The sequence below is a fragment of the Anolis sagrei genome, chromosome 2, assembly GCF_037176765.1.
Source record: "Anolis sagrei isolate rAnoSag1 chromosome 2, rAnoSag1.mat, whole genome shotgun sequence".
Classification (NCBI taxonomy): Eukaryota; Metazoa; Chordata; class Lepidosauria; order Squamata; family Dactyloidae; genus Anolis; species Anolis sagrei.
Genome location: NC_090022.1, coordinates 68,336,144 through 68,361,239, shown reverse-complemented (window position 1 = coordinate 68,361,239; position 25,096 = coordinate 68,336,144). Strand labels below are relative to the sequence as shown.

The 25,096-nt window shown below is 37.8% G+C and overlaps 1 protein-coding gene across 3 annotated transcripts in view; it reads left to right on the top strand.

The window, feature by feature from the left end:
- NISCH (nischarin) overlaps positions 1-21,690 on the top strand; it is a 42,049-nt gene extending 20,359 nt beyond the window's left edge. Inside the window, exons 5-21 of one of the 3 annotated variants that reach the window (XM_060765863.2) lie at positions 88-251; positions 1,408-1,503; positions 2,940-3,035; positions 4,179-4,331; positions 4,608-4,676; positions 6,736-6,921; positions 8,061-8,189; positions 8,578-8,691; positions 10,519-10,627; positions 13,693-13,811; positions 14,592-14,647; positions 14,915-16,246; positions 16,555-16,729; positions 17,270-17,423; positions 18,183-18,311; positions 18,809-18,970; positions 20,254-21,690. In XM_060765863.2, the coding sequence (XP_060621846.2) occupies positions 88-251; positions 1,408-1,503; positions 2,940-3,035; positions 4,179-4,331; positions 4,608-4,676; positions 6,736-6,921; positions 8,061-8,189; positions 8,578-8,691; positions 10,519-10,627; positions 13,693-13,811; positions 14,592-14,647; positions 14,915-16,246; positions 16,555-16,729; positions 17,270-17,423; positions 18,183-18,311; positions 18,809-18,970; positions 20,254-20,882 (3,872 nt within the window). In that variant the 3' untranslated portion in view covers positions 20,883-21,690. Of the gene's footprint in view, positions 1-87; positions 252-1,407; positions 1,504-2,939; positions 3,036-4,178; positions 4,332-4,607; positions 4,677-6,735; positions 6,922-8,060; positions 8,190-8,577; positions 8,692-10,518; positions 10,636-13,692; positions 13,812-14,591; positions 14,648-14,914; positions 16,247-16,554; positions 16,730-17,269; positions 17,424-18,179; positions 18,312-18,808; positions 18,971-20,253 lie in introns of those variants that run through there. The other 2 variants (XM_060765862.2, XM_060765864.2) reach the window with 2 other exon arrangements.
- The last annotated feature ends 3,406 nt before the right edge of the window (positions 21,691-25,096 follow it).

Sequence of the window (25,096 nt, the reverse complement as noted above, 5' to 3'; positions counted from 1 at the left end):
CAATGTATATACAGTGTCTTGTCTGTCTCATTGTTCCCTCAATAATATTGGTGAGTCTTTGTCAAATCTGTACTGCTTGTTTTTCAGGAGAACAGCTGCTTATGGCTGGTGAGGTCTTTAACATTAGACCTTTGCAGCTATATGCTATTACTCAGCAACTGCGTCAGGGAAAGCCAACGTGCGCAAATGGAGATGCCAAAAGTGATCTTGGACATATTCTGGATTTTGCATGTAGACTCAAATATTTAAAGGTACAATGTTTTAGTGTAAATATGACAGTTACTTGTTAGTACTAGGGAGTAAAGAAAAGGAGATCTCAAAGATGTCTTAAGGAAAAATATTTAAGGTCAGTACATTTTGAGAGTCATGTGTCTCTTCAGATTTGGTAGTACTGAAACTTCCAGCAGGTGATAATAATAATAATTTTATTTCTTACCTGCCTCTTCTCTTGACTTGAAGCAGGTTACAGCACAATTAAAACACATAAGCACAGCAAAAACAGCACACATATACATATTAAAACATACTTCTATAAAAGTTACACACCAAAACATATCTCTATAAAATCCATATTAAAATACACAAAACAGGGATTAAACAAAGGACATGCATTTAAAATTCATGTTTATGACTTTTCTTTAAGCCGTCTTCATTTATAGTCAGATAATTAAGTTTTTTTATTAAGGGATCTGTTGTGATAAAGAATTATCTGTTTCCTTGTTTGTTTTTCCAATTTTATCAAGATATTGTATAAATGTCTCATGTGGTTCTTTTATTGTCTGATGGCAGAGTCATCTATTTAGTTTAGTTCTAATTATTTAGTTGTGATTGTATGCTTCAATGCAGTTAACTGTCCAAGATGCAATCCAAATATTCCCCTATAATTGATACAGTGCTCACATGTGGAGATGTTTGCTGGAAGGCCTTCATCACAGCAGGGAAATTGCTTAGGTATAAGTGGTATCAGGAGGACTATCATGCATATGGACTGGCTATTAGAATCAGTAGATTTGAAATTTACCACCAAAAATCTACAAAAGTGTTTTTATTCAGCATATGTAGAATAATTGTTATGTATTATCTGTAGATCTCAAGGTAGTTAAAATCTTTTTTTAAAAAATAAATAAAAATCTCTTTTAATTCCCTGTGATTTAATATACAGTATAAGCACAAGGTGGCGGCCTATGTTTAGTTCTCTTAAGTGGATTGCATTTGCTCTACATTGTATTTAGAGTGTATAAACAGTAAAAGAAATGTTAATATTTTTTGTTTACCAGTATCTGTGTGTCATCACTGCTCCACAGAGCCTTTTTAATATCAGATGTGTGGCCACTATGTGATAAATAGATACCTATTCTGCTTATTAATACTCCTTATATATTTAGTGCTTTATTTTTTTCTTCTCAGGTAACTGGCACAGGTGGACCTTTTGGGACCAGTAACATTCAGGAACATCTTTTGCCTTTTGACCTATCAATATTTAAGTCTCTTCATCAGATACAGGTATATTTGCAGAACTCTTTATATAGTCTTCTGCAAATTATTCTAGTACAGATGCTTCAAATACTTCATTTTGTATTTAGCATTTCTTTCCAATATCATGTGAACATGGAAATCTGCTTTAGGCTCAAATGGGACTCAAATCCTCTTCACATCACAGTGTGTCTTCATGGTCAGTGTCTGCTATGGCTACAGAAGTTCTCCAGGCAGTGGTCTTTTTCATGTGCGATTTGTAATTCAGCTGTAGTTCTCAGGTCATTCTCTTCTAAATCACAACTAAAATTTATTATTATTGATTTGATCTATATCCCACTTTTCTCCCAAAATGGACTAAAAGAGGCTTACAAAATAAATTAAAATGGAACATTTATTTATTTTGTGACATTTCTATCCTGCCTTTCTCAGCCCTGGAGGGGACTCATTAAAAACAATGTAAAATTAAAATAGACATTTAAAATGGGATTATAAATACATCTAAAACAATATTGGAGTACAAAAGTTTAAAAAGCATTAAAATAAACCTTTAACTAAAATGCTGCTTTTAAAACATAAAAAACTTAAAGTACACAATGCCTACTGAAGACAAGATACTAAATTGTACATCACTTTGCCTTGGATCCAGGCTGAATTAAAATGCAGGGAGGCTAATTTCCCATTTTACTTCAACCCTTTAAAAGATGATGATTTTTTTTTTTTGGTGGGGGGGGGGGGGCTCCATGAAGAAAACGAACACTTCTGTTTGAATTAAAACCATTATTTTTGTACATTTGCATTCTACAGATTATCCTTCAGCCTTTGTGTTTTTCTCATATTTGATATGATATAGTTGCTTGTAATGGGATCTATTGTGTATTCTTTCTAGATATAATTCAAAGAATGGAATTTTAGGGATATATTGCAAAGACTTCGTCCTAAGAGAATAGTCTGATGCTAGTTATACAAACCTTCGTCCAGTAAGATTTTCAAAAATTCCGCCATGTTTTAATCTGGAGTATTTTTACCCCAGTGAGAATCCCAGTGTATTATGTAATACAAAAATGCCTTCTGTCCACAGAGGTGTTTTGGGTGCAGGAGGAATACTATTTCATAATATTTTAGCACCCAAAGCCAGAACATTTACACAAGATAAAATATTTGCATTGTGTAGATGTCAGTCTTCCTTGTTTGCCAGTGATAAGAACACAAATGTAATAGAATTGTCAGGACAGTTTTTATCTCTTTCTTTCTCTCTCCCCCTCTCTCTCATCTGGTTTTTGAAAAGCAGAAGACAATTGGAAGTCAGGGGCATTTTTCACAATTATTTACCTGACACGTTTGCAAAATAATGCCCGCCTTGTAGTCATAATTGTGTCATTTGCCTGCATGAATCCTAAATAGAAATTACGCTTTCCAGTGTTGCTGCTCGTTTTAGTTTACCATATGTTCCTTTTTCAAAACAGATAAATCACTGTGGTGCAAAGCTTATTAAAGGGCTGACATCTTCAAAGCACACTTTAGCAACATTGAGTGTTCAGTTTTCAGCAACTTCCATGATGGTAAGACAGAAATGTTAATCATTTGCAAGTATGCCAGACAATAACTATCTTACATTTTATGCAGGTTGTGGTAAATCATGAAATATATAAGAAATACAGTTCCAAGTATAGTATCACTTTGTCATACTGGGATGTTACGAGGTATCTTGCTAGCTCTTTTGTTCTGTCTGATGTCATAAATACGGAAGCTTGAGCATGTGAATTAAGTGAAGATGGAAGCGTTTGAGAACAAAGATGGGAGGATCTAAAACTAGTTTTTTCCAATTAAAGGACTACACCTGGTTAATCAATGGAATCCTTCTAAGTGTTAGCTTACCAAATTCCCACTGATTTAGTGGGCCTGCTCCAGTTGAGGCTCACCACTTAAATATTACTTAAATGTTTAATATCTACATTGATATCAAAAAAAATTCATGACAAATAAAGGCTTCATACATATTCAAATGAAAGGTTCTAAAATCACATAATTCTTTTGAACTCCGAGATTAATCTATTTATTTTATTTATTTATTTAACCTACGGAGGAGAGCTTGAATATTTATTTATTTACCACATTTGTACCCTGCCCTTCTCACCCCGAAGGGGACTCAAGGCAGCCTTACAACAGGCAGCAATTCGATGCCATACACACATATATCCATAAAATAAACAAATATAATTAAAAAGCAACAGTTAAATCATTAATTAAAATCACACCATCCAAATAGTAATCAAGGCCGTTCCATTTGTCAATCACATTAATTCATGGTCATTTACTGTACTGTTCCAATTACATATCAAAGGCTTGGTCCAAAAGCCACATCTTAAGTTTTTTCCTGATTATCATAGCCAATCACATTTATAGTTTATTGAAAGGCAGGCAGTATGTATTATGGTATTTACATATTTTAGCCGAACTCTTTAAACCATCTCTGTGTCAAGTAAGCCTATAAGTGCAGTAGCAGGGGACTTGTGCAAACCCAGGAGGAATGTGATAGTGCTTGTGAGACTAATTGGGCTTAGTTTGAAAAAAAGTAATCTTTTGTCTGGAGATAGATAGATAGATAGATAGATAATTCTTTAGAGGGGGTTTACAGATTGAAAATGTCTTTTGGGAGGGGAAAAAAATAATCTCACAATTTTCCTGTATATGGTTTTGAACAGGAGATCCTAGTGCCTGAGGCTTATGATTTTGACCAGTGGGAGCCAGAAGGTGCGCCTTCAAGTTGTCCTGTGACAGCCATTATTCCAATTTGGAGAACCTTAACAACCTTAGATATGAGTCACAATAGTATAGCTCGAATTGACGACTCAGTGGTAAGATACCATAAAATATTTTATAATGAACTTTGAATGGTGGGAGGTGGGGTATTTAATTACTGAAATTAGGCATCCTGTGAATATATCAAAGATTTTGAACATCTCTGCTTACAATTCTGTCTGTAGATTTTTAGAACAGGTTTGCATTGTGGGCCTCTGGCCTCCTGTTTGAAATATGAACTTTTGAACTCTTTTCACAATAATAACAGCATAGTAAGTTGAATGATGACTCACCTCTTGATTAGACTAATACATCCTTCTTCCTCTGTTTAGAAACTAATGCCGAAGATTGAATTTTTGGATTTAAGCCACAATGATGTACCTCTAGTAGAGAACCTACAGGTTTGTTTTGTATATTGGCAGATTGAATTGTGTGTGCATTTCATTTCTCTTAAATATATTGTTTATACTTTGAGATTGCTGTCATTGTTGTCATTAACTTCGAAAAGGTCCCAAGTGTTAAGATTTCTTCCCTAGGTATTGTTACTAACATTACTTGTTTTGAGGCTCTCTTAAAATAATACAGTGGAGTCTCTTTCAGTTGCCTGCATTATGTTTTTGTCATAAAAAAGTTATGCAGAAATTTTCCAAGACCACTCAATAGTATGAACAAAAAGTTGAAAACAATATACAGGGTTAGTCAAAATGCATAGGCCAATAAGCCATTCAATTGAATGGCTTATTGGCCTATGCATTTTGACTAACCCTGTATTAGGAATGAGGCAGTGTTAAAATTGATTAAATAAGTAAAAGAGGTTATGATGTTAAGGAGTTTGATCTGTGAGTTAGAGATGACCAAAACTTGAAAAATCTGATCAGTATTTTTTTTCCTTCTTCCTTAACCTGCAGTTATTTTTTTCCTTCTTTAGGATAGGATCCTTAAAGCAAAGCAAAACAAAAACAGAACAAAAACCACTAACAGATCTGTTTTCATTTTGAGCTGCTTATAGATTAAGAACCCTTTTCATATCTCACTACTTTTACCACACATGTTGCGTTCTGTACTTTCTCTTCTTAGTGTTTAACTTATTTTTCGATGTTAATACAAAATAAGAACAAAAATCCAGGTTAGTTTTTACATAGTTATTTTTTAAAGTAAATACATGGGAAGCATGATAAGAAAGCAGAACATCTGGAATAGATAAGACAGAGTAACCTCTAAAATTAGGTATAAGTAAAACTCTCTATTGGTCTTTAGCAAAAGATGAGGACAGTTTGGGAGTGTTAAAAGTGATAAAATGTGACAGGTCATTTTCTGAGACTAATCCAAGAGAGAACAGAAGGCAAATAGAACAAGAATACATAGATACAACAGATTTTAACTGCATTTTACTGCATGCAGTTACCGCCTCAATACAGATGTTTCCTGCCTATATGTTAAGCTCAGGGAAAGTGGGGGGAAGCAGCATTCACATCCCCTACTGTTATCCCCTTGCAGAGTCAAAACACCAATTATGTTTGATTAGTAGGATGGCATCTACCACCCCCTCAGTTTTCCCTATTTCCTCAGCTGACCAGGATCTGTTATAGGAGATGGAAGGGAAATGATTTTTCCTAGCCAGATTATATTGTAAACTGTCTCAGTTGAAATACAAAATATTTAGGGGAAGTGCTTAGTCTTGAACTAAGTCTCCCTAGTATTACAAAATACCTGTTCCTGTACTTGCAAAAAGTGATTTGTTGATTCAGGATAATGGCTGCCTTCATTTTGGTTGCAGGTTTGCAACTTTGGGGACTGCTATTGGAATACCTGCATCTCCAAATTTAGCACTGCACCCATCCAAAGACATGTTCAGAATATATGAAAAGGGTTTTAGGTTGATGGGAAAGAGTTGGGTAGATAACAGCAATCTGCAAAGGCTTGCATAAAGAAGGCAATGGAGAGCTTTCACCTGTCACTCTTCTGCCCTTGGAGGGAGAGAAGAGATAGGCAGAGCTCCATCAGACCTAGGCACATAAGCAGATGAAAGGCCCTCCCTCCATCCTATCTGTCACTGCCCTGGGCTTAGAAGAAAAGAAGTTGCAAGCACAGCTCCATTATACACAATTCTAGTCTTTAATGTCTCTCCCTGCATCGCCTTATGCACACACCAGTTTATTCCTGTGTATTCCCCTGGAGAAGATTTGAGGAGTTCTCACTGGGTCACATGAAGCATAGCAAACCAATTCTACCACTAATGTCTGTTCTCCTAACAAACTGACACTGTTGGTATAAGACCAAGAATGGTTTTAGAGATTCAGGAACACAATCTCTCAATGCAGGTTTGAAAGCATAGTGGTATCTCTCAAATAAGAATTGTTCAGATGTGTTGTTTGTTATCTGTAATGTAAGACTTTAAGAAAGTGTCAATACAGTGCATGATATGGATTCTAATGAATAATTTGCTCTTTTTCATTGTAGCATCTCTACAACCTCATTCATCTGGATCTGTCCTACAATAAACTTGCAACATTGGAAGGCATTCATACAAAAATTGGGAATATTAAAACTCTGAATTTAGCAGGGAATCATTTGGAAAGACTTTGTGGCCTCAACAAACTCTACTCATTAGTTAACCTTGATCTTAGCAACAACAAAATCGATCAGGTATTATATAGAAAAACTTGGTACATGTATAGCTGATTTTACAAAGAAACATATTTCACTATTTTTAAGTACATGTTGGAGTTCAGTATTTGCATCACTAAATTAAAAAATCACCACTATTCAGTATGTTTAGAACCCCAGGCATGCTTTGGATCAGAAGCTGAAAATCAGCATACCTTCATACTGTAAATCATGTAATCTGGTTTCTGTTCATTCTCTTAGGCTTGTGACTGTTTTTGGATTCAATTTATGAATCGTAATTGTGTGTTTTTGTGTGCTACAGGTTGAATCTAACTTATTCAAAATTCTTGTGATCCGTAGTTTTTTGGATTTCAGATCTTTGTCTTTTTATTTTTTGAATATCTACATTTGCATATACAGACAGTCCCAAGTTACAAACATCTGACTTAAAAACAATTCATAGTTAAGAATGGGGGTGAGACAATAGGAAATGAGAGAAATCTGCCCCTCGGAAAGGAAATTCACTCCTGGAAGAGTTATCATGGGGAAAAGGTGCTGGTCAGTGACCGTAATAAAGTTTTGTATTGTACTATCTCCACTGAAACTTTATCACCAATCCTTGTTTCCACAACAAGCCAATTTTTTCAAAATCCAATCCTCACAGGGACAAAAAGGAGGTGAATCTCCTGAAAAGGGGTGCAGACAGCAGAACAAACTACACAGAGGCGTTAACCCTTCCCTATGCTATCCAGAGCTAAAAAAATATATAACATTTTGACTGGAGTTACACTTTAAAATGTACTTGTTCTAATTTACATACAAATTCAACTTGTCTTGTTCATACCTTGGGGGCTACCTGTACATGTATGAGGATAGGGGAAGGGAGCTAGTCCAATGTCCACAACCTGCTGATTTTTCCTTCAAGGAACCCTGATGGGGAAATAAAAAAGGGAGGTGGACAGGGTCCATTCCAGCTCAGCCATGGAAAACCACTGGGTGATCTTGGTGAGGCCAAACACTCTTAGCCTTAGTTAGGCAGTGGCAGACTTCATCTGAATAAATTTAGTCAAGAAAATCTCATTATAGGTTTGCCATAAGTTCATAATAACAAGCCAAAATACAGTGTTATTTTTGAGACTGATCAGTGTATGTCTGTGTTTTTTGTTTTTTTTTTTCAGATTGATGAAATAAGAAATGTTGGAGGCCTTCCCTGTTTGGAAAAAGTTGTCTTATCAAACAATCCTTTGAGCATTATTCCTGATTACAGGACAAAAGTGCTAGCTCAGTTTGGTGACAGAGCATCAGAGGTAAAGTATCTGATATCTACTTATCTTGCAGCATTTCACTTCAAAGGATAACACATTTTGTGAATATAGCAGATTCCTTTAAGTGTATACTTGCTCTCTATAAAATGGATTGGACTTTAGTTTAATGGGAGCAGCTCAGATTTTTGCTTGATGGAAATGCAGCTATGCTTCTACAAAAGCAGCTTTGTCAGCATATATCACTTCATATGACAAAATTTAATTTTAAATTAAGATACATTTTTGTGTTGGTTCTAAATGTATGGTTAATCTTTAAATACTTCATGATTTCAGCTCTTACATGGACTAATATTTTCAGGTTGAGTTTATGAGGTTCAGTCTTTTTGTCCTCTTGAGGGATAATTTTGGTTGTTTTCTTGCTGTTCTTCAGGTCTGTTTGGATAATACTGTAACTACCGAAAAAGAACTGGACACAGTAGAAGTGCTGAAGGCTATACAGAAAGCAAAAGATGTGAAGTGCAGAATGAATAACTCTGACAAGAAGGTGACACATAAGTCAATATATAGATTAATTTCTGAAACCCATTTCAGTAGGATTTGTTTGACTCTTATTTCACCAAGAAGCAAGTTTCAGCACTCTCATTGGATGTAATGCCTGTATAAAAATTCACATTTAGGCCCTTTGATTTTAACTGGCTTCATACAGGGGTAACACCAGAGTATGGTTTAGTACTTTAGCCTCTCTCCTCTCCTTTATTTATTTATCGTGTCAGGAGCGAACCAAAACATTTGTATTGCATTAAAAACAAACAAACAAAACACAAACTTTGCAGACTTGGTATTCTATTAAATGTCCTTTAACCAGTAGCTGGCCACTTGGAGTCCCTCTGGTGTTGCTGCAAGAAGGTCCTCCATTGTGCATGTGGCAGGGCTCAGGTTGTATTGTAGTAGGTGGTCTGTGGTTTGCTCTTCTCCACACTCGCATGTTGTGGATTCCACTTTGTAGCCCTATTTCTTAAGGTTGGCTCTGCATCTTGTGATGCCAGAGCACAGTCTGTTCAGCACCTTCCAAGTCACCCAGTTTTCTGTGTGCCCAGGAGGAAGTCTCTCATTTGGTATCAGGCATTGATTGAGGTTCTGGGTTTGAATCTGCCACTTTTGGACTCTCGCTTGCTGAGGTGTTCCAGCGAGTGTCTCTGTAGATCTTAGAAATCTATTTCTTGATTTAAGTCGTTGGTGTGCTAGCTGACACCCAAATAGGAGGTGGGCCGGAGATGTCACTGTCTTGGTCCTTTCACTATTGGTTGCTACTCCCTGGCGGATGTCAGGTGGTGCAATACTGGCTAGCAGTGTAATTTCTCCAATGGTGTAGGGCGCAGACACCCCGTGATAATGCGGCATGTCTCATTAAGAGCCACATCTACTGTTTTAGCGTTGTGAGATGTGTTCCACACTGGGCATGCATACTCAGCAGCAGAAGTAGCATAGCACAAGGGCAGATGTCTTCACTGTGTCTGATTGTGATCCCCAGGTTGTGCCAGTCAGCTTTCGTATGATATTATTTATAGCGCCTACGTTTTGCTTGATATTCAGGCAGTGCTTCTTGTAGGTCAGAGCAGTCCACAGTAACTCCCAGGAATTTGGGTGTGCAATGCTCCAGTGGGATTCCTTCCCAGGTAATCCTCAGAGCTCAGGATGCTTGTCTGTTCTTAAGATGAAAGCATCCCGAGCTCTGTGTGTTAGATGGATTAGGAATCAGCTCGTTTTCCCCTCTCCTAATCAGGTGCTACTGCTAGCATGTCCTGTAAGCAAATCCTAAAGTGTAGTTAAAATTAAAAACAGTCTTTCCAGATGTGGCTATTAATTGGAAGTTGGGATTGATTGAAATATATTTCTACCTGAGAGTGGAGTGAAGGACATGTGAAACTCCATGTGCAAAACACAAACAAAAAACCTCAAAAATAAAATATGGCTTCAGTCCATAAAATCCAAGTAAAAACTGGATGTAAAATATGGTTGCATATAAAGATACAACTTGTTGAATTATGGCCCCATGGAAAGAAAAAATGCAGTTTTTAGTTTGTTATTTATTTAACCATGTCTTATTTTTGATAGTGAAGTCAATTAAAACATTGAAACACAGCTCTGCATTCATATTTCTGGTCTCTTCCATTTCTCTTAAGCACAAGTTATGCAACATTGTCAGTATTTCATATCTTTTTAAATAAGTTTTGTAACAACAGAGAATTTCAAAACAACCCTATACTGGTGTGCATGCAAACTCCTTCTTGAAAACAAATTATCCTTGTTTCCATTCAGGATAGAGGTGCTTCATGAACTTTGTTCCTAGCCTTTCCGTTTTCTTTCTCAGATCACTGAAGATTCCAAGCTTTCTGCTGCCAGTTCAAAATCAAACTGTTCTTCTTTTTCTGTACATCCTTCCTCTCCTTCTCTGCCTCGTCCTGTCAGCTCCAATCAAGGTAATCATGTATGTATCATGCTGCTGGGCTGGGCCTCTTGGTTCTGCCTTTGTAGGCTGCATTGATATACATGAATTTGTCTATATAGGAATGAGGTTCAGTAGCTTGTTTGGGAGCACAAAGACAAATGATTGATTTTTAGACCAGTCTGTAGCTTTCAATGCAATCAGATGTACTTATATGTGTTATATATTTATATAGTTCAGTTAAAGTCTGCCCTCGTCTTTCATAGGGATAAGGGGCACAGAATCCCCACGAAATGTATGCCTTATTTGTGTTTTTTTTTTCCTAAGAAAACACTTCTGTAGGCATTTTCTAGGTCCTCCCTCATGGTTCTGTGGTCAACCTCTACTGAATGTTGGGCATAAAATTATGTTGGCAGTCCCAGAAAATGCCTGGAAGGTACATACTTTCTCAGTTGTGTATAGGGCAGAATGTTTCACCTTTATTTGGGAACAAAAATTTGCAGTCTCTTCTACCAAACCTTAAGGTTATCCAGTACTTTTTTTAGGAAAGGTAATCAAATTAAGAGGTGCAAGACATTTTGTATGGAAAACTGACTTCTTGCTTTTTATGTTGCTGCTTCTCTAACTTTTTAATCTTTGCTTTCTATCATCTACCAGCCAAATGGTATTATCCCTAAATTATATGTATTTGCTTTTTAATGTGGTTGGTTTTACAGGCAGTTTCCCATATATTGATATGGCAGAAATTCAAGGCCATGTTGATGATTACAGAAATGCATACACATGACTTTTTATTTCAAGGAGAACACAAGTCGTTGGCAGAGCCAATGTGCGTTATATGTCTAGAGTCCAGTCTTCAGTTCCTGGTGTCTCCTGTTAGTTTGCTCAGCAGAGAGTAGAAATAAAGTTCCATATCAAAATTCCTGGAAATCCATTCTGAGGGGGAACAAGCTTTAACTGGTCTAACTGTGGAAAAGATTACTGCATAGAAATAATCAAAACTTGGAAACCTTAGGGTTTGTTTGTTTTTTCAAATATAGTGCCCAGAATCCCTCTTTATATAAAACCATAATCATGTCAAATTCACTGGACATTTAATGGGAAAACTAAGAATTAAATATCTGTACAGGAAACAGAAAGCACAAATGATGGTTCAACTTCCTCAGTTTGTTAACTTTCAGCAGGTTACTAGAATTTGATAAATTACTTCGCTTTGTAGCCAGTATTACAGGGAGAACACAAGCTGCTTCAGCTGAAGAATTAGTAGAGTATGATGTTGATATGTTTTCAAATTAATTTCAAAATAGATATTGCAAAATCAATATTTTAGCTATATGTTAATATAAAAATCCAAAAGTTATATTTTCTGTAATAAATAAGACTTTTTAGTTAAATTGCAAACATGCTTCCTAGAGAATAAATACTACTGAATACAGTGAGATATGTCTCCAAGTGAAAAGTCATACGATTGAGTAATCTGCTATGTAAGGGCCCATCTACACAGGCCCATTCACCGAAATGGGGGGTGAATTGACTTCATGGTAGCTGAATGATTCACAGAGCTGATTCTGATTAATGTGAGCCAAGCCTGCTTAATGCAGCCATGAACTGCTTTAATTATTATTATTATTATTATTATTGTTATTATTTTTATTCATGAGTAAACATAATAATAATAATAATAATAATAGCAGTTCATGGCTCCATTAAGCAGGCTTATTATTATTATTATTATTATTATTAATGAATAAACATAATTTAGGGAGCCCCCGGTGGCGCAGTGGGTTAAAGTGCTGAGCTGCTGAGCTTGTTGACCAAAAGGTCACAGGTTCGATTCTGGGGAGCGGCATGAGCTTCTACTGTCAGCCCTAGCTTCTGCCAACCTAGCAGTTTGAAAACATGCAGTTGTGAGTAGATCAATAGGTACCGCTCTGGCAGGAAGGTAACAGCGCTCCATGCAGTCATGCCGGTCACATGACCTTGGAGGTGTCTATGGACAATGCCGGCTCCTCGGCTTAGAAATAGAGATGAGAGTCAGACATGACTGGACTTTATGTCAGGGGAAAATCTTTACCTTTACCCAAACATAATTTAAGCAGACTTGTTTTTACTCAGTTCTGTTATGAAGCATGATCTTAGCTAAAATTATTATAAGAACACTCATAGCTAAAAATGCTTGACTTCTAATTTTAAGTAATTCTGTGTGTCTTCAGTTTGGGTTTTGAAGGATTCAGAGTATAAAGGAGGGCATAAAGGGAAGAGATAAAAGTAAAAACTACATCCGGTTAAGCTGTAGTCTTAGAATCTGTGAGACATTGTTCCAAGGAGTCAGCAAACCTCACAGTGGGGATAGGGATGAGAGCAGGATATTTACCCACAGAACTCCTCCCTGTGTGGCAGCAGACATTTTTGCTTCTTCTACTGTTCTCCAACCAGAACAGTTAATAATAGCGAATCACCCACAGAATCCTAGTTCTGACAATCTCCCAAATAAGGTAGATAACAAAATCTGGATCAGCTACAGAGCTGGTATAGTGATCCTTCCCACTGGATAAAAACTGTGAAGGCAAATGGAGCCTCTAAACTACTTACTTCTGTCTCCCTTCTGAGGCTGAATGACAATGAAATTCCTAATATGATCATTCTTAAATAACTCAAATTCCAGTCCAAATTTCATATGTATTTTAGGTGTATGCAAAATACTCCTGCAGGTTTCCTCATTTATTTTGATGACAGAGGAATTGGATCTGTATACAAGTGTAGATTTGAATATGACTCAGAATTGCCAGCTGCTTGAGTATTCCTTGAAATAGTAACTGAACTTGAATGCTTAGTTATTTCCTATTAGGTGAATCACACTGGAAGGATATATTTTTGGTTGTATTTATTGCAAGTAATTAAGCATAGGATGAGCTAAGGTAGAAATGAAATTAAGCTGCAATCTCTAACATTGTTGGACTATTTGAAACATGCTTAGTATGGACTAAATGCAAGTTTAAAGTACAGTCACAATTCACATTGGATGTAGTCTAAATTTCAAGTTATATGTGTTTGGTATTAGGTCAGTGAGGTTCAAGAGCTGTTTCTTATCTCTTCTAGAATTAACTTGTAGGAAAACAGCCCAAGCCAGCAGTTTTTCATCAAGTAGTTTGACTCCTGAAAGCCATACAGTTACCCAAAGATGCTCTGAGACATCAGACCCAAGATGTAGAAACCAGGTAATAGTATATTTCAATTGAATGGCTGTGCTTCTAAAGAGGGATTTGTGAGTATTGAGAACCAGTTGCTGAATGCCAGGGCTGTGGTGAGTGGGATAAAGTTTTGCCTGAGTAAGTGGGGAAATTTAATACAGCTTTTAATATGTTGGGTGACATTTTGGATGTATTGGATTTGTAATTATATTGTACTTAGAGGGGAAAACGCAGATGCAAAGATGGCATAACAAAAAGCGTGCTGTGATTGATGAATGCCATTCTTTTTCTTGAGCTTTGGCTGCCATCTCTTAATCAAAGAGATCTGTTACTGGCCATGTTTAGGCATAACAGGAGTAAGTCAGGAAACTTTAGGAGCCCTGGCTTATTGATTGTAACCAGCATGCTACTTGTTTAGCTTCTCCATTACAACAGGAACCGTTGGGGGTTGCCTCTCTTTACAGTTATGCATCAACAGATAAACAAAGCCCTTATATGATATTTAAAGGCAAAAATAATCATTCAGGACAAGCACTGATGTCTTGAGATGAGAGCCTTGTAGAATTTTTTTGTGAGGATTTTTTTTAGGTTTTATGCTATTCATCCATTGACAGTGTCTGTCAAAAAGTAAGGGAAAGCAATAACAAAGTGAATTTTTTTTTTAGCATCCCAATGAGTAATGTTAACAAATAACTTTTGAGACAGTGGGATAACTAACTAGAATGAATCACTTTTTTAAAAAGTGATTATCCAGGTTCCAGTCAAGCTTGTTTCAACTTAACTATCATGATATTATTTTCTTTGAAGGTACCTGCTTCCCCGTTGGAGTTTTCTAACAACTATGGAAATGCCCCTCATACGTGGTGAGAGAGATGTTTAATTTTATTTGGTAGAATGACCTGTATTTAATACTTGTGGCTGAAAGAGATTGTTCTTTAAAAAGGAGAGAGAAATGTGTTTGAGAATGCTTAATCCTGCATTGGATTTGGGCCTATGCTGTAAACATCTAATATGAAGGTGGATGTGCATCCTAACATCAACAATACATAGTGACACTAGAATGAGTCTTTGAAATGAGGGTTGTGATTTTTAAATTGGATTAACATTATCCTTTTTTTCTTTTTTTGAAGTTCGGACCATTCAGATGAGGAATCTGATGCCTTGCATAACCACTTTAATACCGTGATCCTACCTTTCGTTTGTATGTCATACACTGCCACAAATCAGGACTTTGTGCAACGTCTCTCTACGTTGATAGCAGAAGCTATGGAAAATGCACCTCCTTTTTCAATGGAAACCCGGATCCAAAATGCAGGGAACAGTTTGAGTGATTCCAGGGCAGTAGATACAGAAGATGGCTATTTTGAAATGGGACTTCATGAAGGAGACCATGTATTTGAATTCAGCCCTACTCCGGACATCGTGTCTGTAGCGTTTGATAGCACAAAAGCAGAGCATCATAACATAGTCAAAATCCTGTGGAGTTTTTGTATTCAGGTTCATAAAGGACTCAGGCAGTTTGCTTCCTGTTTGGTTTTGGCTGGTAGTGTGGTAGCTGTGTTTGAAATTCCCCAGGATTCAAAAGGAAACTGCCAACATATTCTTTCTGCCTTGAAATTAGTAGTGTGTTTTCCATATTCGGATCTCACAGAATTTGGCTTCTTGATACCAGAAATTTGTTTGACACTCAAGGTAAATAATGGGGACACGAGTTTATTTATTGTCTCAGACTCTCAGAACCTGCAAGATTTCTATACCTGTTTACATAGGTCATGCTCTCAGTACTGCAGACCTCCTTTAGCAAGTTCCTTACTGTACTGTGGCAAAGCAAGTTTGCAGGAATTTGTTTACCAGCTGATGGGGTTTTATCACATTTCATCTGAAAACACAGAAATAAAAGGGTGTTTCCCAGCCTATATTTTCTGCCATAATAACACTGATTCTCAAAAGGTCCTATGCCAGCCAGACTTGGGCAACAATGACAAAACTTTTTCTAAACATGGTGCAAGTTCTGCACTTTATTCAGCATTCCCCAAGTTTGCTGAAGAAAGCCACTGCATGCTCCATCCCTGTTGGATATTTCTAACCCCGCAGCACCTACACATGGTTCATGTTGATTTTAATGTACTGCCGGGAAAACACATAGACTCTGAAAATGCAAGGAGCATTTTCAAAATGAGCAGGATCCCCCTGGCTTCGGTTCTTTTGCACCCTACCAGTCGTTCTGTTCAGCAGGAAGGTTCATTTTCAGATGGCCACGTGCTGGAACTACTCATTGGCTATAGATTGGTCACAGCAGTATTTGTTCTTCCTCACGAGAAGTTCCATTTTCTGAGAGTCTATAGTCTTCTGAGGACGCTTCTGCAAGACATCAAAACAATAATTATTTTCAAAGCTTCCAGCAATGTAGAGCCAGCAAGAAATTCTCTCTTGGCTTCCACAAGGCACACCCAGGCTTTAAGGTGAGGATATGTATTTATTTTCAAAGCATACAGTGACAGTGATGAACTGGGTGGGTTGTACATTTTTAACTTGATGCTTTTGCTTCCTTTGAAAAATGCTGTACAATTTTATATAAGGACGGTAGATGCAGAAGTGAGTTCAAGTCATAAATACCTTAACTAAAAATTATGAAAACCTAAATAGAACTTAAGAGATACTTAGACATATGTGAAAATACAAAAATGAGTTAAAAGTCTGAAATATAGGTTCTTCTCTTGCTTTGACTTGTGTTTCATTTACTGACAGTGTGAATTCATCTTTTTTCCAGCTATTGTAAGCCTCACTTGCCCTTCTCGTCTCTCTATCCATCTGAATTTCTGCTGAAGAAAATCACTGAAGAGAACCAGATACCTGTGCACCTTCTGATTTCATCCTCTCTCCAATATGTGGCTGGGCTAAAAGGGAAATCCATTATGGAATTTTTCCACAACAGCATTGCTGAGGTATTGCATAAGGAATACAGATGGGTTTTTCCAGATATAGGATTCCAGAAGAGAGTGTGTTGATTTGTTTTAAGCAAAATTGTACTTTAAAAACTGACACAATTTTTATGGCATGAATCTTTCTAGGAGAGAAAGAGATAACATGCTGATAGCCTGATTTTACTATTAGTACTAAATTGTGGTGGTGCACTAGATGGTTTGAACTGGATGCTATTTATAGGACAGCTGAAAATATGCCCTTGTTGAGAATAAATGTGTGATGTTTACACTTGGGTTTTTAAGAACGGTGAAGCTTCTAAACACACTTATGTAAATCATACATACATTATTACTTTTATAGATACATAGGTGTGGAACTTGAGAGCTCACAGGGACAACAGTATTATCAAAGAGAGATTCTTTGTGGTGCAAATATGAGTCTAATTATGAGGTATATATAAAAACAGGTTTTGTTTATAACATAACAGGCAAGGGCACAAATGAGGGCGAAATCTAAGGTTATGCTAAAATAGCTGATTAATTGCATTGCCTGTATTGTAGGTGGAAAATGAAGAGCTGAGATATCTCATGTGGTCATCTGTTCTGTTTTATAAAGCGCCAGATATGGAAGTGACAGCTTGTGTTCTACTTTCAACTAAAGCTATTTACTTCTTGTTGGATGATTCTGTGAGTCATTCTAATGAGCATCAGTTAGGTAAGATATGAAAAGCTTGTTCGTGGGTTTTTATAATATTCATGAGGACAAGCAATGACATTTTTTTGCTCAAAAACAGAGGGGCTGCAACTTCATAGCTTGTATTCCCAGCCTAGAATATATGCCATTACACTTAGTAAGAAGATGCACATTTATTAAAAGAGTAAACATAATTCTGTTCCTGGTATGTATTGTCAGTTTGTGGAAATACAGAAAATGGTACTAGGTGCAGAAGGTTTTAAAAGGCCATTGTTACCTGCTTCAGTGTTGAATAGGTTTTCAATTAATTCAGTTTTGTAGCAGAACCATTGCTACTGTGTGGCAGCAGAATTTTGGAAGATTAATGCAAATATGAGAATGCACATGCAAGGAGGAATTGACAGGCCAAGATAAGAGTTCCTATTTCTACACAGTCCCTCCCATATGACTGACCAAACATCCCCCCAACCAGCTCTAAGATTGGAAATAAGCAGGAAAGAGACTGGATTAAACTCTGGGCAGGGTTAAAAAAGGACCGTCTTTCTGCTGATTCTCCCAGTACAGATACAGGTCTAATGTGAAAATTTGTAAGTTTTATCTCTGCAAATAAATGCTTTGGAGTCCACATCACTTAGCTTAACGTGTTACTTATTCTGTCTTTAGTAGAAACTTTTAAGTTCCAGAATGAGATAGTGACCTGTGACTTTTTGAGATGTGAAAAAACCTCTCAGGTCTCTTGAAGAAAACCATGGCTTTATACAAATATTCTTCATACAGCAGGTTTTGGGAACAAAGGCCTCCTTGACTGTGAATTCAGTTCGTTCTACCTCTCTTGCTGCCTAGTTCTGAAATTGAATGATCTTCACTCAGTAAACATTGGACTTTTTGATCAATATTTTCGACTTGCTGGTAGGTAAATAGGTATTTTCTCTGCTTTTCTATTCTCTGTTTCCCTTCTACCACCAGGCTTTCAATCATTATGTGTTGGATCAATTTATTTACTTATCCGTGCTTATAGAGTTAATTACAATGTACTTGTGATAATACTTGATAAACATTTTTATCATACGAGGCGCTACATCCAATTTCCCTACTACAAATTTTCAAAATACTTCTTGAATGTTCTTTAGCACAAACATAAGGCTCAGATCTTGAATCTCTTCATTATCTTGAGAAGTTTTAGTAGATATTGACTACAATTTGGATGTTATTTTAATCATTGTAACCTTTTGCTTTTGTTTTGTTTTGTGTTTTTTTGTGGGGGTAATTTTTTTTTCTGTCTGACATTGCACATGCTTCTGATGTAAGCATTTCACAAAAAGTTATTGATAAATGATATTGGTTGAAAAATCCAAATCAGTGTTATGGGAGAACCAGAAACAACTTTGGTTCTGTCTCCTTTTCAGGTCGTTCAGCTGAACATATATTAACTTGCCTCACTAGAGACAGTTACAGCACTCATGACTTTATCCAGCACCTCATGGCTGTGCTCTCATTACTGGCAAGGACACCATCTCCAGAGCCAGTGGATAAGGACTTCTACTCTGAATTTGGAAAGAAAAATACAGGTAAAACAATCTAGAAACATTTCAGGCCTTTATATCACTTACTGCGTTCATATACATTTTCTTGCTCTCTTTTCATATGTTGCCCAAGCTTGTAGGTGCACAGAATAACAGGACAGAAGAATTTTAGACAGCCATACTTTTTCTAGGTGCATAATCCTTTTTTATATAATTCCTCTTACTGGAATTCTGAAATCTCTATTCATATGATGTAATTTGAGTAGACTCAATTCTAAAACAGGTCTGTGAGGAAACATATCACAGAAATTATGGGATTATTCTGACATCTATGAAGATAAGGATCAGCACCTTGAATTGAACAAGGAAAAAATTGGAAGCCAGTGTTAGATTGGTATAACATGACATATAAAAGGCAATGTGATGTTTCCATTTCCACTAGTTTCCAAATATAGTTCAGTTTCTAGATGTCCTGGAAGTTAGCGTCCTCATGTAGGAAACCTTGCAGTCATCTAAATGGAAAATTATTTCAAGTAATGACTGAGATTAAACTCAGTAAGGTGCACAAATAGTGTATTGGATGAAGCCAAGCAAAGGCCACCTGAGCTTCGGGAGCAATGGGGGACCCAGAAGCACCCCAAAACCATACCTTCTCCCTCAGGACAGAGCAGGCTCTCAGTCCCTTATTAGCTTCTCTGTTGACTGTCAGAAGTCCTGTTACTGTACAAGAAGAAAAAATATTATTTAGAAGAAAAATTATTGTCCCGCCTGAGTTCTTTGCAGCAAGGTACTATATATGATGTAGCAATCCTATCAGCTGGTAAACTGGCTGGGATTTCTGGGAGATGTAGGCCAAAACACCTGGGGACCCACAAGTTGAGAACCACTGTCATAAAGTCTCAACCAATTCAACATAGTTTGTGGCAGCCACAAAAGCAAAGTGCCATACAGTTAAACAGGAAATAACACTTTCAAACTAGGAACAGCATTTTTCAAATTTTGTTACATGGTGTTATCAAAATATGTGCAGGGCATAAAGGTAGGGGGCGAGGTTTAATGCTGAAATATCAATATAATTGTATTATTGGTGTTTAATTTTTATGCTTTATGTCTAAATGTTATTAATGTTTATGTTTTATTTTGGTTAGGTCAATTTATAGTTATATATTATTGTCTAGCTATTGTGTTTGGTTTTCACATATATGTACAGCATTGAATTTTGCCTTTATAATATTTGAAACCACTTTAAGTTCTCTTAGGGTGAGAAAAGCAGTATCTAAATGTAGTAAATAAATAAATTAGTAAGATATGCATATTTATGCTTGCAGGAAAAATGGAGAATTATGAAATGATTCATTCTAGCAGAGTGAAGTTCATATATCCAAGTGAAGAAGAAATTGGGGACCTTGCTTTTCTAGTAGCAGAGAAGATGAACAGTGTGATTAACGTCCAGTCTCTGAATATCCTCCTCTATGTATTGGCCTTTCAAGTGAATGCGGCAGAAGGGACTCCTCAGTCAGGCAGCTCACTTCAGCCTAAGACTCTCATATTAACCAGTTCAGACCTGTTCCTGTTCAATGAAGATTACATCAGTTACCCGCTGCCTGAATTTGCCAAGGAGCCGCCAAAGAAAGACAAATACCAGATGGCAGATGGAAGGAGGATCCGTGACTTGGACCGAGTGCTGATGGGCTACCAGACCTATCCGCAGGCACTCACCTTCGTGTTTGATGACATTCAGAACCAAGACCTCATGCAGAATATGACCCTGGATCACTTTGGCAATGTTCTCAGGTTCCCAAAAGGGCAGGTTCCTGCGGAGGGTAGCAGTAGCCGCGAGGTCCTGTGGTGCGTCTTCATTCCAAGCCCAGACAGTCGGGAGAAGCTCATCTCCTTGCTTGCTAGGCAGTGGGAGATCTTATGTGGCCGAGAGCTGCCTTTGGAGCTCACTGGGTAGTTTATGGTTTTTTCCCCCAAATATTTTTGTCATTTGCAGACCAAAAGAATCAGGCTGAAGATGATGAATTAAAGCACAGTATCACTTGCATAAAAACAGGGAAGGACTCACTCTTCACAGGACGTTGAATCTTACTTGTGTATTACCACTACCATTTCTTGTGCAATGGAGAGGTTTTAATAGTACAACATACTCTGGTAAAATGTTGAACTGGGATTTTCTAAACTCTATTTTTATGTAACCGTACATATTCGGGATTTCTGATTAAGCATCCTAGGCAACTGTATGGAACAAAAGGAGTCAACACTTGGCATACTTTAATTTAGGGCTGTTAATTTCCACTGTGTTTTGTGTGTCTTATGTATATATATGTAATATATATATTAGTATTGCAGTTCTATACAAAGAAAGTGTACATAAGGGTAACTAAAGCTGCTTGTGCTTTGTTAAAGTGCAGTGTTATTTGTACAAGATGTATTTTATTGCCTATGCCGATAATTATTTAATTATCATTCTGATAATTTTTACATTTTGTCTTTTTATGATGTGTCAAATTTAATTTTGTTTGCTGATCGTGAACATGATAGCAAAATTCACATATAACCGAAAGCTGCTTTTATATTCAGTGGACACTTTCAATTGTTTCAGCAAGTTAACCAATTTCTATTCACTGTTGCAGACACAAAGATTGTCCAGGATTGATAACTGCCCTGTTGCCTGCAGATAATAGGACACTAATAGTTCACAGCACTGTGTTAATGTTGCCATCTTTCTCAATACAAATAAACTGAAGTTTGACACAGTTTCATTACTGGCTCTGGTTGTTTTTCAGGACTTGCTTACCAATTCCAGTGTGATATAGTGATACATTTCTGTCTTAAACATTCAGCTGTATGTGGGAGACTTCAAGGGATAATTTCAAAGAAAACGTCATAGCAAATTATTAAAATTCAGACTCATTGACACAAAATTAATGTCAGTATCGTGGGTTCTGGTGTTGTTTTTTTCTTGTGGGAAGGGTGTATTTTCAAGTCATTAATGGTAGAATCCATGAATGCAGAATCAATGGGTATGAAAGGCCAACCGCAAACAGAATGGGGAAATTCAATTCTTCAGCTCCAAATAATGGAGCTGGCTGATTGTTTCTTATATTTTTCAATGCAATAATTCTAAAACAAAGTATTTCACAGAATCATAGATTTGGAAGGGGCCACAAGGGCCATCCTGTACAACCCTTTGTTATACAGGGATATACAAAGCTTTCCAAAAAGAGAGCCAAGCAGACTTTGTTTAAAAAAAACCCCACATGCTGAAGAGCATATTCCACTAACCGGCAGGCTGTTCTTCCTGATATTTAGGGGGAATCTCTTACCCTATGCATGTCCTCGTCTCGAGAGCAGCAGAAAACAAGCTTGCTCCAACTTCATTAGAACATCCTTTCAAATCTTTAAAACATGGCTTTAAAATTCTCTTCCCCATACTATACATACCCAGTTCTCTAATCCACTCCTCATTGTGGTAGGACATAGTTTCCAGATTTTGGTCATTTTGATCATTTTGGTTGCCCTTCTTTGGACACGTTACAGCTTAACAATATCCTTCTTGACTTGTGCCCAGGTGAAGTCTGATGAATGAAGAAAGCAGTGGCAATAATAATAATAATAATAGTAATAATAATAATAATAATAATAATCTTTATTTCTACTCCGCCACCATCTCCCCAATGGGGACTCGGGGCAGCTTACATGAGGCCATGCCCAATAGTGCATTACAATAAAATAAAACATAAAACAAAACATAATAAATAAGGCATAAAATGCAATAAACAATATACAAGAATACAATAGAAAACACAATTATAAAGGGCGGCCCAGATGTGTAAGAATACAGTGATAAAAACTCTGGATGAGATAGACATAAAACAGAAATATTTAAAAGGGGAGAAGCTCATAGGCAGCAGAGTAGTGGAGACCAGCTGTCATGTAGGTAGAGACAATGCAGTGTGGGGACAAACATTATGGAGGAGGGAAGATCACTCTCCAAAAGTGCAACGGAAACAGCCAAGTTTTGAGCTTCTTCTTGAAAGTTGGAGGCTTGCCTAATCTCAACAGGCAATGAGTTCCAAAGTCGGGGGGGGGGGGGCACAGAAGAGAAGGCTCTCTCCCTTGTTCCCACCAATCAGGCCTGTGATAACGGGAGAGCCGAAAGAAGGGCCTCCCCTGAGGAATGAAGAGATCGAGCAGGTTTATGGAATGAAGATACTGTCACGAAGGTAGGCGAGTCCCAAACCGTTTAAGGCTTTATAGGTGATGACTTGCACCTTGAATTGGGACTGGAAAATCAATGGCAGCCAATGAAGCTCCTTAAACAGGGGGGTTGACCGCTCCCTGTAATTCGCTCCAGTTATTAATCTGTCTGCCAAACATTGAACCAGTTGGAGTTTCTGGGCCATCTTCAAAGGTGGACCACCGTCGTCGTCAGACTTCACGAGGTATGGTCGCAGTTGGCACACGAGTTTTGTTTGTGTGAAAGCCATCCTGGCCACCACCGACACCTGCGCATCCAGCATCAACGCTGAGTCCAGGAAGACCCCCAAACTGCGGACCTGTGGTTTCAAGGAAAGTGCAACCCTGTCCAGCACAGGTTGCCACCCAATACCCCGATCAGATGTACGACTGACCTGGAGGACCTCTGTCTTGTCAGGATTAATCTTCATCTTGTTCGTCCTCATCCAGATCGACACAGCAGCCAGACACTGGTCCAGTATCTGAGAGGCTTCCCTGGAATCTGGTGGAAAAGAGTAGTGGAGCTGGGGGTCATCCACGTAGAGGTGGCACCATACTCCAAAAGTTCAGATTACCTCTCCCAGCGGTTTCATGTAGATGTTAAATAGCATGGGGGACAAAACAGAACCTTGCGGGACCCCACAGGTCAAAGGCCAGGGGTCTGAGCAGGTGTCCCCCAGCTTCACCAACTGGGAACGGCCCTCCAGAAAGGACCAGAGCCACAGTAAAACCGTGCCTCCAAGTCCCATCCCAGAAAGTCTCCTTGATCTAGACCAATGCTTTCCAAACTCCAGGTGTTTTGGATTTCAACTCCCAGTAGCCCCAGCCAGCTTGGTCAACAATTTGAATAGAATACAATAGTTTTATTGTTATTGTACTACTTCACAATGAAATTAAATGCTTTCCCCAGCACAAATCGCAAAAACAACACACCCATCCCTCCACACTCCAAACACCACCACACAGCCCCCAATGCCACATCAGTGTGAAACCATGGAGTTCAACATAGTCACAGCTCTAAGATAAAAGCTATCTCACAGTCTGTTTGTCCTTGTCTTTGTCACTCTGTACTGTCTGCCAGGTGGCAATAATTAAAAAAAAACCAATATGCCAGGTGAGATGGATCTCCAAGAATGCTCTGAGTTTTCTTAAGGCTATAAAATTCTTCCAAAGAGGGGAGAGGGCAACCAATGTTTCTCTGTGAAGTAGCGATGACCCTTCCTATCTGCCTCTGTGCAGTTATCAAACCATGCACACATGCAGAAGGTTAGGTCACTCTCAGTCTCTATAGTACAGCGGTAGAAAGTTACCAGCAGTTTTTCATTCAGTTGTTGGTTCCTTAGAAGTCTTAAGTAATACAGTCTCTGCTGGGTCCTCTTTACCAACACTGCCATATGGGTGCCCCAGGTCAGATCCTCCTTCACAGTGAAACCCAGGAATTTAAAACTGGCCACTACTCCACTTGTTCTCCATAAATGACCAAGGGCTGGATTTCTGGTATATTCTTTCTGTAGTCTACTATAAGCTCCTTGGTCTTACTGATGTTAAGAGCCAGATTATTGTCCCTGCACCACAAGAACAGCTGCTGTGCCTCATCCCAATAGGCAGACTCATCCCCTTCAGAGATAAGGCCCCACCACAGTGGTATCATCTGCGAATTTGGTAATTATATTGCTATGATGGATGGGGGTACAATCATGTGTACAAAGTATGAACAAAGACAATGCATGATTTCCTGATCTAACCCTCTAGGAACATCCAGACAAGAAGTCCATAATCCAGGAACAGATTGAATATGACAATCCAAGATCCATAAATTTAGACACTAGAAATTCCAGGAGCTGAAGTCTAAAACAGCTGGAGGACCAAAGTTTGGAATCAGCTGATCTAGACACTGTATCAGCCTAGTATCATGTCTACTAAGACTCC